The following is a 13,116-nucleotide window of genomic DNA, read 5'->3' as shown; positions in this document are numbered from 1 at the left end:
TCCTGCAAATGTTGTACCATGATACAGTCACTTATTAATGAGCATTGGATTATTTCTAAGTTTTGCTATTGTAGAGAGTGTTCATGTAAATTTGTCTTTATATGTATATGCAACCATTTCTGAAGGATAGATTCCTAGAAAATGGATTTTCTGGCTTAAAGACTATATTTTAACATTATAATCGACAGTGCTAAATCTCTTTCCAAAAAGTTGTTACGAATCTATACTCCCACAAAGGCATTTCCTAATACTCTCATTAGTGTTAAATATTTTCAGTATTTAATTTTCCAATATAATGGACCAAAAAATGGTATGTTATTATTTTATTTGTAATACTCTGATTTCCTGTGAATTTGAGCGTATGATTCTTGGCTGTTTACATTTCTTTTTTAAATTGACCTAGTTATTTAGGTCTCTTTGGGTTGTCTTTGTAATGTTTAGTAATTCTTTTTATAGTAAGCATATCAAAGCCATGTCTATTTTGTATGTTTATAAATTTTTTTCTCCCAGTCTTTTCCTTCTCTTTTTATTTTTATTGATGGTGTCTTTTGCTACACAGAAGCTTCAAAATTTTATGTAGTCATTACTTTTCTTAATGGCTTAAAAGATTCCTCGCTTGAGGAATGTTTTCACATCTTAACATTATAAAAAGGCTCATTTTGTTTTATATTTCACAATTTTATTTTTTAAACTTAGTTCTTGAATTATTTTACATTTATTTTTATATATTGTATAAAATAGAAACCCAGTTTTATTTTCTTCCAAATGGGTAACTAATTATTGTAAGATTCTCAAATGAGTAATTCATCTCTTCTTTACTATTTTGATTTGTTGGCTTTATAATATGTCACTGTCTAATGTGTATACGAATTTGTTCCTGGACTTCAGTTCCAATCATTCATTCGTTTGTTCATTCTTTGGCCATTTCTCTATTGCTCCACTGTTTTAATTGGTAGTGTCAGTTCTGCCCAGCATCATTCTTTTCTCAAATTTTCTTGATCATTCTCATATCTGTATTCTTTTGAATGTAGTCGACATGTCAGGTTCTCTTACAGAAAATCCCACTGAGATCATGCTTAGAATAGTGTTAAATTTATAAGTGAGAATGTGTGGAGAATTGACTTTTTTATATACTGGTCCTTTTCAGTAAAGAACATGGGCCTTTTATTTATTTTAGTCAAATTTTATAGTTTATTTGAGCCTTTTTTCTTTTGAAAGTCTTCAGTGTTTTTTTTGTTAAAGGCACATTTCACTCCTTCCTCAACGTTTTCCTCTTTTTTCAAATAAAAATTTTTAGTATTCTGTAATATGAACTTTAGAATCATTTCATCCAGTCTTCCAAAGAAGTTTAATTGGCATATTATGATTTATATTATGTTAAATTTTTATAATAATTTAAATGAATTGACATCTTTATATCAGTTCTTTCTGTCCAAGAGTATAGTTTGTCTAGTTACTCATTCATGACTTGATCAAACTACTATTTAAAATTTTCCCTAACATTTAAAAAGATTTGTTTGATGTTGAAAGAAGATAACCTGCTCACTTTTATTTCTTACCTTCACTGTCTTTTTTCAGGCAGTCTCAGCATTGGTGCAGCCCTTAGGCGTGTGTGCAGAGTACCTTAATTCCTCAGTCGTACAGGTAAGATGAGGCCATTTTATATTTACTTTTAGAAGGTTATCTAAGACATAGAAACGGTAATTTTCTTTTTATCAGATTATTCAGAATTATGCCTAATCCAGATTAATTAGTAGTGAAAATATTACTAGAAGAAAAATGAAAAATGATTAATAATTTAAGGATAGGAAACTGCTGACATTTAAGTTTATTTACCTTTTCAATTTATCATTTTATCAAGTATAATTTGTATATGACAGCATATATTTTTATTCATTTTCTTATCTATAAAATAGGCTGCATACATTTCACTCCCCTTTATGGATTGTTTAAGGATTCAGTGTCATTATGTATTAAACTAGATCAGTGTTGAACAATCCACTAGGCTCACTTACTAGCTAAATCTCTCGCCACTGAATAACAGCAGATCTTGTCTGATTTCCTGCCTCTGCATGTTGCAAGTCAACAGGTCATAGAATACCCAGAGCTATGAGTGTTCAGTTTTATAATACATGAGGCCTATAATACTCTCTTCTTTCCCTTTTATTTCCATTAATAAGTTTTACTGAATAAAATGTCATATTGAAATACCTCAATTTATTACTTTTTTTATAAATAAGTGTGTGAAACCTATAACTTTCAGAGATTTTTTAAAATCTCTGTAAATGGTTTTAAAAGCATAGTGTTTTAGGGGGGCAGTGTTTTGTATGTACTGTTCCTTCTTTCTAATACCTAATTTATTTACTTAGAGCTATTTTAACATTTTAACAAGGGAGATAACATTTTTTTTAGTAGGTTTTAGAAATTTCTGCTATTTCTAAGTGTAAAATATCTTCTTTAGATGTCAAAGTAATACTGCAAGATTTTCAAATGAAATAGAATGACCATTTCTTCATTCTGGATATTAAGCTCTTTAGAAACATCTAGTGTTCTTTCAACTTATTAAGTATATAAGTATCATTTGTTTTATAGCTGAAATACTAAGACACAAAGCAGCAAAATAGTTTAATAAATATTAATAATTTAATAATTGGCATTTAATAACAGGGCCAGGCTTGGATTTTTGAATTCATCCTCTTATGCATTGCTCCATGGAAAGAGATTTAACACAAATAGTCCAGCTGCTTATTAATTTTAAGTTCTTTAGAAATTCCAGGTTTTACATATAAGCAGTGTGTTTTAAAAAAAGAGTAAAAAGGTATGTGAATTTCCAACCAAAGCATATTTAACTTCATTTTTATTTTAATTCTATCAAATATCCAGCCTTAAATTGAGCAATAAATTCATACTATGAATTTATTCATATCATAGTTCTACCACGTTACTTGCCATAAATTAATAATTGTCTCTACCGCTTGCTATTTGTATGACTTTGGAAGGCTTATATAAATTGTGTCTTAGCTTCCACATCTGCAAAATGGTGATGATAATCATGCCCTATCTCACAGTGTTGCAGTGAGAATTAAGCAGGGCTGGCACATGCTGACAAAAACAGTGTGACTTGCCTTTTACCCTGACAGCCTTCAGTCTTCACTGTACAACCTATGTAAGTCTAAATGAAGACATTCTATTTGGTTAATTGCCTGGTGTCAATTTAATTCATGGCTAATGTTTTCTTGGCTTCGACAGCCAAATATTGTTCATCTTCTGTCATCACCAAATAAATTTTTTAAATTGTTTTACTTGAATGGAAGTGATTATTTAGATCTAGCTTATATTTGACTACTTCTCACATACTATTTAGAGTTAGTTATCTGATTATGCTGCCATCCTGGAGTAGCAGCGTGTTGTATGAGTCTCATCTATACACCTCATTTATATCAGCATGCAAAAGTAGTGCATATAACAGCATATTTTTCATGGTCTGCTTGTATTCATTTTTTTTTTAATCTGTTACAAAATATTGACTTGATTATAAAAATAATATATACTCATGCTTAATGTTTAAAAGTTAGTCCATGTGTCTTTGGTTGCTTTTTAAAATTACCCTTGGAAGACAGTAATGATAAGGATTGCACCTATCTGATATTAAAGAAGCTGAGGCACAGTTAAGGATTTTTACTTGAGTTAGTGTCAGCTAGTTAGTGGCGACTCTGATACTCAAATTCAGATCTTAGTATTGCACTCTCTCCTTTGTGAAATGTGAATAAAGAAGTATCTCCTTTCTAGCTTTGGGACAGATTCAGGAGTTTTGTTAACCATAGTGCTTTTTTTCTGAAGCCCATGCTAGACCCGGTCATTCTTACTACGATCCAGGATGTGCGGAGCGTGGAGGAAAAGGACCTCAAAGACAAGGTAAGTGCTGTCTCCAGGCTGGTAGGCCCCAGTGCCTGTTGGTCCATGGAAGTAGAGCCAGTACCTGGGTCTAGGTTCACACACCATTGCTCTTGGGATTCTGGTCACATTAAAACTCAATCAAATTAATTTTACATTTCCTAACCGAAATATGGCTTCTTCCGAAGCACCGGTGGTTGGTTTTACCTCAGTCAGTAGAATAAATATAGGATTCTCAGTGGTACTCTTCCGAATTTACTCATATGTTGATTTTGATCATATTTTCATTTGTAGCATTGAAGAAGCTTTAAAATAATTCAATATTAAAAGTTTATCCAGAGTTGTTTAGAGCAATTTTAACATTTAAATTTAACATGATTTGTTTTAGTCTGCCTTGAATTTCTCACAGGACCCTTGACTTTCCTTTGCCCACCTACATGCTAACTTGTTTAGAAATAAAATGTAGTTAATTGACCATGTGGCATATCAATACCTGTAGACTGTTAATGAAAAATGTCCTGTATTTCCTGTGTGTGTAAGAATTAGGATCAAAATGTTTTCATGATTCCTTTCTTTGTTTGTGTGTGTGTGTGTATTTTTAATAGAGATTGGTTAGCATCCCCGAGCTCTTGTCTGCCATTAAGTTACTCTGCATGCGCTTCCAACCAGATCTGGTGACCGTCGTGGATGACCTTCGACTAGACATCCTACTACGCATGCTGAAATCACCACATTTTAGTGCTAAAATGAATTCCCTCAAAGAAGTAAGTTTGCATTTGTTTCTGGAAGACTTAAAGCACAGACATTTAAGTTCTGTCAATTTGTGGTTATTAACATAAAAATGTTGGGAAATGAAGAATAATTTTTTGTATTCATATGAAAAATAAATAACGATTACAGATAAAATGGCGTAAATATTTATAATTGTTAATAAAGTGATCTTTTATATATATTACATTCAAAATTCATTCTCTGAAATATTTCCAATATTTAGTGCTTTTGTGAAATTTTCTTGAACATAATTCCTTGGCATACAGTTTGAGATCTATTTTTTACCCTAAGGGTATGATTCCTTTTATTATATTTCAGATATGTGTTTACTTAAACCAAATCTTCTAACTAGGGTTGGAACAAAACCAAAATGACTACAACTGTGACAATATAAACAAAATGATGGAAATTAATTTATATAGTTTCCTAAACTTTATATGAGCATAGTTAACTTGGTGAGTGACAGGTGGAACCAGTACAGTTCAGTCATAATTCCAGTTATTTTTTCCTTCAGTGACATTAATTAGAATTCTTGGCTGCAAGGGAAATAAGCTCATCTTAAATCGTGTTATACCAAGAGAGGACTTTAATGGAAGAAGGCTAGGCTGTTTCACATGATGACAGCTTGACAAGCCAAACCGTATAAGGGCAGGGACACATGTGAGCAATAGGAGCAATTAGAATTCAGGACCTAACCACTGCCAGGACTCATTCAAATCTTATCTCTGCTTTTTGGAGCATGTTGGCTTTGTTTTCCCTCTACCAGCAGAGTGACATCTTTCATATGGTAGGACATCATGGCCATGGATAGCTCCCTTCATCAGGAAGAGACTAATACTTTCACTCTGGTTCCAAATATAGAATTTGGAGGACTTGCCTTGATTAAAGTTAAGGTCAGATGCTCATCCCTGAGCCCATCAACAGAGGCCCAGGGAGTGTGAGGTATAAGGATGGCTTCATGTTTTTTTAAAAGAAACATCACAAATAAGTAGTCTGTTAACTTCTAATAACTGACCTTTGATACATTTTGGCAATTTGTCAGACCATATTGTAATACTGTGAAAGTCACGGGGAAATAATACATATCTATATATAAAGATTTTGATTATGCATAATCGTATTAAATTCAGCACAAAATCTTATCGTTTTAGGTAACCAAACTAATAGAAGATAGCACTTTATCCAAATCTGTGAAGAATGCTATAGATACAGACAGATTGTTAGATTGGCTGGTTGAAAATTCAGTTCTGTCAATTGCATTGGAAGGTAAGTTGCTTTAAAAAAAATAAATATTACATAACATAATTATAAATAATATTTTTATACTAAAAATGCATGAAATTGTTGTTTTGACTGTGTTAGCTTTTAAATAATCAGAAAGTTAATATTGCTTTGAAGTACTAGAATCATGTTTAGAAAGTCAGCATTCACTGAATCTTTCTGTCCCTCTGTTGTTTCTTCTCTTAGGCAACATAGACCAGGCACAATACTGTGATCGTATAAAGGGAATTATTGAACTCTTGGGCAGTAAATTGTCTTTAGATGAGCTCACTAAAATTTGGAAGATACAGGTAAGTTGATCAGAATTACTTTTTTTGCCTTTTTCTGACATTTTCGTCATAAGGAGAGGGAGGAGGGTGGAGAATGAGCAGGGAAATGGAATTCCTATCTTGCTTTAACCAGAGCAGCTCTACTCAAATCTGTTTTACAATTTAGAGTTTCTATTAAGATTGTATATGTGAAAAGTATTCCACTAAAAAGTATAAAATTACTGATATAGTCTAGTCTTCTCATTTCTCAGGTTAAAATATGAAAAGCCTTACTGCGGGGCTATATAGCAATTATTGGCAGAGCTAGAAATACGTATCAATCCAGTGTTCTTTTCACTACATTGCTTATCAGTTTTCATTAATAATTTTTTCCCATTTAATTCTCTTAAACGAGGATGATAGTAATACTGAGTTTACAGATTTCATCTTACCAGACTCTCAGCAGCTATGACAGAATTGATCGTACCCTTCATTTTTCTTTTTCCTTCACTTTATTAATAGTCCATTCTACTTGTTCTCCTCCTATTTTTCTGGCATTCCTTCTTAATTCTCCTTTACTAACTTACTCTCTTCTACTTTGTAAATACGAGTTTTTCTCAAGCCTTAGTCTTTAGCCCTTTTTTTACTATATAATCTTTCACTAGTCAATTTCATCCACTCCTATGGCTTTAACTACATTTAGATGCTGCTGACTCTCAGAATTGTGTCTCTAAATCACACCTCTTCTTGGAGCTCCAGTGCAGTTTATCTAAATGCATAACTATTATACCTTCACATGTGTTATCTCATAGGCATCTCAAATTTAGCATGTCTAAACCTAGTCATTTTCCTATCAATTTCAGTAATGGTATTATCCTTCATTTAGTTGCTAAGCCGGGAAGAAGCCTGGAGCTCACCTCAACTATAGCCTCTTAATCACTGTATCATTCATAATCTAGTTAGGAAACAAACTATGCTATGTATTTCAGAGGGAATTGAATACAGGATATTGTTTACAAAGGTATTGCTAGGGCAGAAGAGCAAAAGAGAGATGTATGAATGCTGTAGGAGCAAAATGGAAAAATAGATATTAAGTCCAAGGAGAGGAAGCTGTTTTGGGAGGTTCTTTCACTACAAGTGCTAGAATTGTCAAAGAGGTGACACTGCCACCAGGGCTTCTGGAATTCCTTGCTGCCACAAATGCCAGTACCTGCATCCAGTTTCCAAGTATAAACCAGAAACACTTCTTTCTTCCTCCTGCCTGCTCATCTCCCAGCAATGCCTCTCATTGGTCAAACATTATGGGAGCAGAGCTGGCAGAGGAAATGGAATTTCCCAGTCTGACATTACAGAGCAGACTATAGAAAGTTAGCTGCAGGACTGAAAGAAAACATTCCTGGGTCCTCTGAATATTACTTCCCATGTCTTGACTTTAGTTGAATGCTCTCATTTAATTTTGTTTTGTGTGTGTAAGTTTTGAATCCACATAGTTTGAAGGTTAGAGACCATGACGTATATATTATATATCTTTACTACATTCAATGAATATATGTGTAGTAGATACTGAGCAAGTTCTTGTAGGATTGAATTTTTAGTCTCTCAGATGGTGAATAGTAAGGTATGATGAGTCGTAATTGAGGTTATAAAGTGAATTTCAACCATAAGGTTGACCCATGGGGTCTGAAGCAGAGACTTACTGCCCATGGGATAACTAAATATTAATTGAAGTCATAAAATATCTATAAGCAAAATTAAAAGTGAGACAGATAATACTCTCAATTGAGGCCATCAAGATCGTTTATGAAATGCCAAAAATATGTTTGTCTTGTAATTAGTTTGATTTTTTTTTTAGCCAGTTGAAAATATTTTGTTCTCTTGAAATGAATATGTCAGATAAAGAATTTGGTTATCATCTTTTTTTTACATTGTATTTTTAAAAATTTAATGCCCCTGGGAATTTTAAAAGAACAACTGATAACCATTAATGGTTGCTTCATGTGGTCTTGCCAATATTTTCATGCAAGTGAATGCTAATTAGACTAGAATCAATATATCTTTGTTACTGTTTTGCTTTTATAAATTGCCAGGCTAAGGTTTTTCCAAGCTCTAAGACTTTTTCTTAATGTCTCCTTTTCTAGTCAGGACAATCATCTACCGTGATCGAGAACATTCATACTATTATTGCTGCAGCTGCTGTCAAATTTAATTCAGATCAGCTTAATCATTTGTTTGTTCTCATTCAGAAGGTATGTATTCAGTCAAACGTTCTTACTTTTAAGTTTTTCTAAAATAAGCTTATTTTGAAGCCTTCCCTCTCTAAATAGTTGTGTTTAAATGTACTCTTCTTACATTATTAAATATTTTCCGCTCAAGTTTAAAGCTTTTGTATATTTTGCCAGTTTGGTAAAATTGGATAGTGCAGCATCTTGTCTTTTCTGTTCTACAGAGCTGGGAAACTGAGAGCGATAGAGTAAGACAGAAGCTACTGAGCCTAATTGGACGAATAGGCCGGGAAGCTCGCTTTGAGACCACTTCTGGAAAGGCAGGAGAATCAAATGACTTTTTCTAGCTACAAATACTTAAAAGTTTTACTTGTGTACTGGTTGGCTTATATGAGGTATTATTGTAGGTGTTAGATGTACTCTGGGAACTGGCTCATCTCCCAACGCTGCCCAGTAGCCTTATTCAGCAAGCCTTGGATGAACACCTGACAATCCTTAGTGATGCATATGCAGTGAAAGAAGCAATCAAGAGGAGCTACATCATAAAATGCATAGAAGATATTAAAAGGGTTGGTTTTATCTTTGGTCTGGTTTTGTTGTCAGAGCAATAGAGCTGCGTAATTAGAGTCAAATAATTTTCTTCCCCTATTATGTGATGTAAACTAAGTATCTTATCTGGAAGCTCTTACCTTAGAGTTTAAGATTGGGAAATTGTAGGTACTGCTTTTACCAAGTCACTTACATTTCTCTTAAAATTAATTCTCAGCCTGGAGAATGGTCGAGTTTGGAAAAAAATAAGAAGGATGGATTCAAGGTAAGAATTTGCAAATGGAACGAACTAAAAGGTACACTAATTTAATAATTCCTTTTAATAAATTGCATCATAATTTTAAGATGATGTTATTTTTAGTGTTTCTTAGAGTAATGTGCAGATATAAACTGTCATTGAAATATTTTATGACCTGTGCTTGATTATTTAAAGCTTGGGGAGTTATTGACTCTGAAAGGGGAAAAAGAATCCAGAGTCACATGCAAAGAGTAGAGAGTACTTTTATTATATTATTTTCATAAAATTATAAGGCCTTAAAGTTAGTCTTTCTTTTTTAAAGTAATTCCAAAATATGCACAACTTTAGTAAGTTACAGTGGAGTCTAAATAAATATCAGGCCCATTTTTCACCCGTAAGGGAGAAATGGAAGAACATTCATAGAGTAAAAAAGAGAAAGAAGGGAAGAAGGTGGTCCATTTAGTGCTGGCACGTAGTCGTTTTTCAGGTGTTTGATTTAAATGTGTTCCTAAAGTAATTCCTTAGACAGTTATTGAGTGAGTGCCTGCTGCTAGGGCTTAGTTTTAGAAGGTAAGCTTGGATCATGACTGAAAGCCCCACCCTTCAGGTCTCTGTCTCCAGGTTGCAGTGGACTTCTGGACTGTCCTTTAAAAGGGCAGTTATTAGACTAAGCAGTGATGATTGTTGCTCTCCTGTCACTCTACTCCATAAATGTCAAGTCTCTCCTTACGAGAGGGCTGATCACAGTGGCTGTCCACCAGAATGCATGTCCGTCGTTGCAGCAGCCCTGATCAGAGTAGTGGTGTCCTCCTCCCACCGTAGGACCAAACATGAAGCCTAGCCACCAGGGGGATTTCTTTTTACTGTTAACATAAAAGGTTTTGGTAAATAGCTAGTGGCTTAGTGCTTTCATTGGTAAATTTTTCTTGGCTTTCACTAAGAAATATTTCTTTAAAGATCTTGATTACTGCTAATTGTCATTGGTATATTCAGAGACTGTCAGCTCTTATTAAGGGGTTTTTGGTAATTCAGTGGGCTTTCATTTGCTTATGTTATATTTGGTCGTAAAGTTTAGTTGGAGACATTTAAGAACTTTGTGTTTTATATTTCTGATATTGAATATGATCAAGTGAATTTTCTACATATTATTTAGCTTTAGAGATTTTAAAAGTCATTCATGAACTGGAGCTGGTAATGCTCAGGTGGTAAAGAATTAGAATTACTCCTTTAAATCAACAACATTGCTCTCTTTCTACTCAGACACAAATGAATTTTTCCAGTTTTTTCAGCTCAGTGATTCAGATAATTTAGCAGTCTCTGTCTTTATGATTGAAACTCATCCAGAGTTACTTAAGAAGTTTAGCTTCTTCAGTAGTAGTAGTAAGAGGAAAAGGGTATCTATAGAGAAATGATCTTTTCTTCTTAGTGACATATATATTTCTTTATAGATATGAAAATCCAAGCTGAAAAGACCTTTCTTTCCTTCTTTGAAAATGGCTTTTGAAACCAGAAAATTCTTCCTGACCTCTGTTCCTTCTTTGTTACAGCTAAGCATTACTTAGGTCCTTCTAGCCAGTAGCATCGCTACATCTTTATTGCTTCTCTTTACAGCCACTTCATTCATATCTATTGTTTTATAAGAAAACTCAAAAAGTAATAGGGAGAATTTTGGAGTCATTTTATGAATCTCGAAAGGAATATTCTTCCTTTTTTTATTTCCCACTGCTCCCAGTAAAGAAATTCTGATGTACCATTATTTCATGCCAAATAATATCTTGCATTTATATAGCACTTTTCAGTTGACTAAGTGCTTTCACAGATATTCCTTTAAAGTACATGTGACTGAAGGGGGGCAGTGGGAAGATCAAAGCCCCCTAGATATGTATGACTCCAGGCAGGGGGGTGAATTATATACTGCCACTAAAGGTGTTTTTCTATGCTATGCCCTTTCCTGCCAGGCAGCAAGGTGGGCTGACTGGGGATTATGTCTCCCTGCCAGGCTACACAGAAACTAAGCAAAGGGTAAGACAAGATCACCCACCTCTTATTCCCCTCCCACCCTCAGCTACCTCTATTCTCCCAACTGATTCCCTTTCCCTCTGCTTTTGACACTCTTAAAATTCCCGAGTTCCACTTTTGTGTTCAGAAATTCTCACCTTTATTTTTTAACTTTATTTCTGTAGATTCTGCCAGGATACCCTTGGCTTCCATGGTCCTCTTTCCTTTGCTTCTTTTATATCTTCCACTGTCTACCCCAACCCTCTTCGTCTTATTTCACTTCCTTTTTCCTTCAATTAAAAAATTTAAATGTACTCATCCAAAAACAATTACTAAACCAAAAAAATTATTTTTACTCAGTAGTAGTTGCATATTCCTTAAGTCATTATCTTAAGGCCTCCTGGCTCAGTGCCTGGCAGCCCTTCAGTTAATGTTGTTCCCTTCCTCTTACTTCCTCCCCTTCACCCTACAAGAACCCTAAAATTGTTACTTACCCGTAGTTACTTACCAGTAGAGTGGGCTCTATGTGCCAAAACATGTAACTGAAAGTAAAAGTAGCAAGATATCCTTAGTACAGTCTCACAGTGATGTGGTTAGTACGGGAGGAAATACTTTAAAAATGTTCTCCTATGTAAAAATTTTTACTTTGATTCCAAATAAATGGCTAGGTCTGGAAAAACAAGACAGATGAGCAAGTGGGGATGTTCAGCTTTGAGAAGAGAGAGCTCAAGAAAGAATATGAAAGCCTTCAGATACTGAGAGGATTATTACAGAGAATTTTTATTTAACTTACTTTTTATGTCTCTTAAGACGTTATGGGAAGGCAAATTTCATTACGATAGATCAAGGAACTGAAATGGATACACTACCTCCTGAGTTCCTCATCATTGGAAATACTAGGACTAACTAGTCATTTATCAAAAAAAGAATAAGAGGAATTTAGGCATAGATTTGCAGGCTAAGCCACTTTGATCTCTAAGGCTTCATCTGATGTTAAAAGTCTAATTTGGACATACCATTAACTCTTACTTATAAAACCTCAGCTCCACTATTAGACATTACCAAATACGTTCATTATAATTGTTCACCTTAGTATTTTGCCCCTTTTGTGAGTGGAGAAGAGTGATTAAAATTTTTCTTGTAACTTGGCAACATGTCATAGATACGGTGGAATCAATGTTATCTGTCTTATTTGCTAAACTTTGGAAAGGCCATATCAGAAATGCTTTTTAAATCCCAATTTTATGTTCTTTTCCTTTTAATTTTATTTGATAGCGAGCTACCTTCAAAGGATAATTTTGAGTGTCAAATAAAAATATTCTAACCAAAATGGACTTAATTGGTCATAATGATACTTTTTAATGTATCTGAGTATTTGCTAAAGGGTTTATATTTATACCCTAATGTTTGTAATCATTTTAGAAGGTATCAGTTTAGATTTAAGGCTTAGAGTTTTAATCCCTGTTATTTTGCAACTTTTATATTTTAACAGAAATATTCTAGCTAGCCTCATAAATAGTTGGTCTTTAATATATACCTTATTTCTCTGATTCTAAGATGCTAGTGATTACAACTTGCATCACAAATTTAATAAGCTTATAAAGAAGTGCAAAAAAAACTACATTTTACTTTTACTGTCTGTCTGTTTAGATTCACAATTAGAGCTTGAGTCTCAGCTTCCTTTGGACCACTATGTACAGCTTCCCTGTGGCACACTGCTTTTCATTATCTGTAGTAGTGTTTTTGACCTCTTTGAAATCTTTAAGATTGACTGTATAATTTTGAGGCATGTTGAAGAATAAGGAGGTTTGTGTCCTTGTCCTTTCTTATAAAACTCAAGCTGCTTTTTTCTTTCATTAAATTGTGTATACTACAAGTTAAACAGCTTCTCTGGAACTAGGTGCAACTTTGGACA

The 13,116-nt window shown here is 33.8% G+C and overlaps 1 protein-coding gene across 1 annotated transcript in view; it reads left to right on the top strand.

Annotated features, from left to right (window-relative positions):
- Positions 1 to 13,116, top strand: part of USP24 (ubiquitin specific peptidase 24) — a gene marked incomplete at its 5' end in the record, with an annotated part of 122,963 nt that overhangs the window by 36,047 nt on the left and 73,800 nt on the right. Inside the window, 9 exons of the mRNA XM_025051992.1 lie at positions 1,579 to 1,644; positions 3,841 to 3,915; positions 4,500 to 4,658; positions 5,817 to 5,931; positions 6,133 to 6,236; positions 8,333 to 8,440; positions 8,641 to 8,736; positions 8,824 to 8,985; positions 9,183 to 9,230. Of these exons, the coding sequence (XP_024907760.1) occupies positions 1,579 to 1,644; positions 3,841 to 3,915; positions 4,500 to 4,658; positions 5,817 to 5,931; positions 6,133 to 6,236; positions 8,333 to 8,440; positions 8,641 to 8,736; positions 8,824 to 8,985; positions 9,183 to 9,230 (933 nt within the window). The remainder of the gene's footprint in view (positions 1 to 1,578; positions 1,645 to 3,840; positions 3,916 to 4,499; positions 4,659 to 5,816; positions 5,932 to 6,132; positions 6,237 to 8,332; positions 8,441 to 8,640; positions 8,737 to 8,823; positions 8,986 to 9,182; positions 9,231 to 13,116) is intronic.

The sequence above is a fragment of the Pteropus alecto genome, unplaced genomic scaffold (genome assembly GCF_000325575.1).
Source record: "Pteropus alecto unplaced genomic scaffold, ASM32557v1 scaffold25, whole genome shotgun sequence".
Classification (NCBI taxonomy): Eukaryota; Metazoa; Chordata; class Mammalia; order Chiroptera; family Pteropodidae; genus Pteropus; species Pteropus alecto.
The sequence above is the reverse complement of the archived record's forward strand: the minus strand, read 5'-3'. Positions and strand labels throughout refer to the sequence as shown.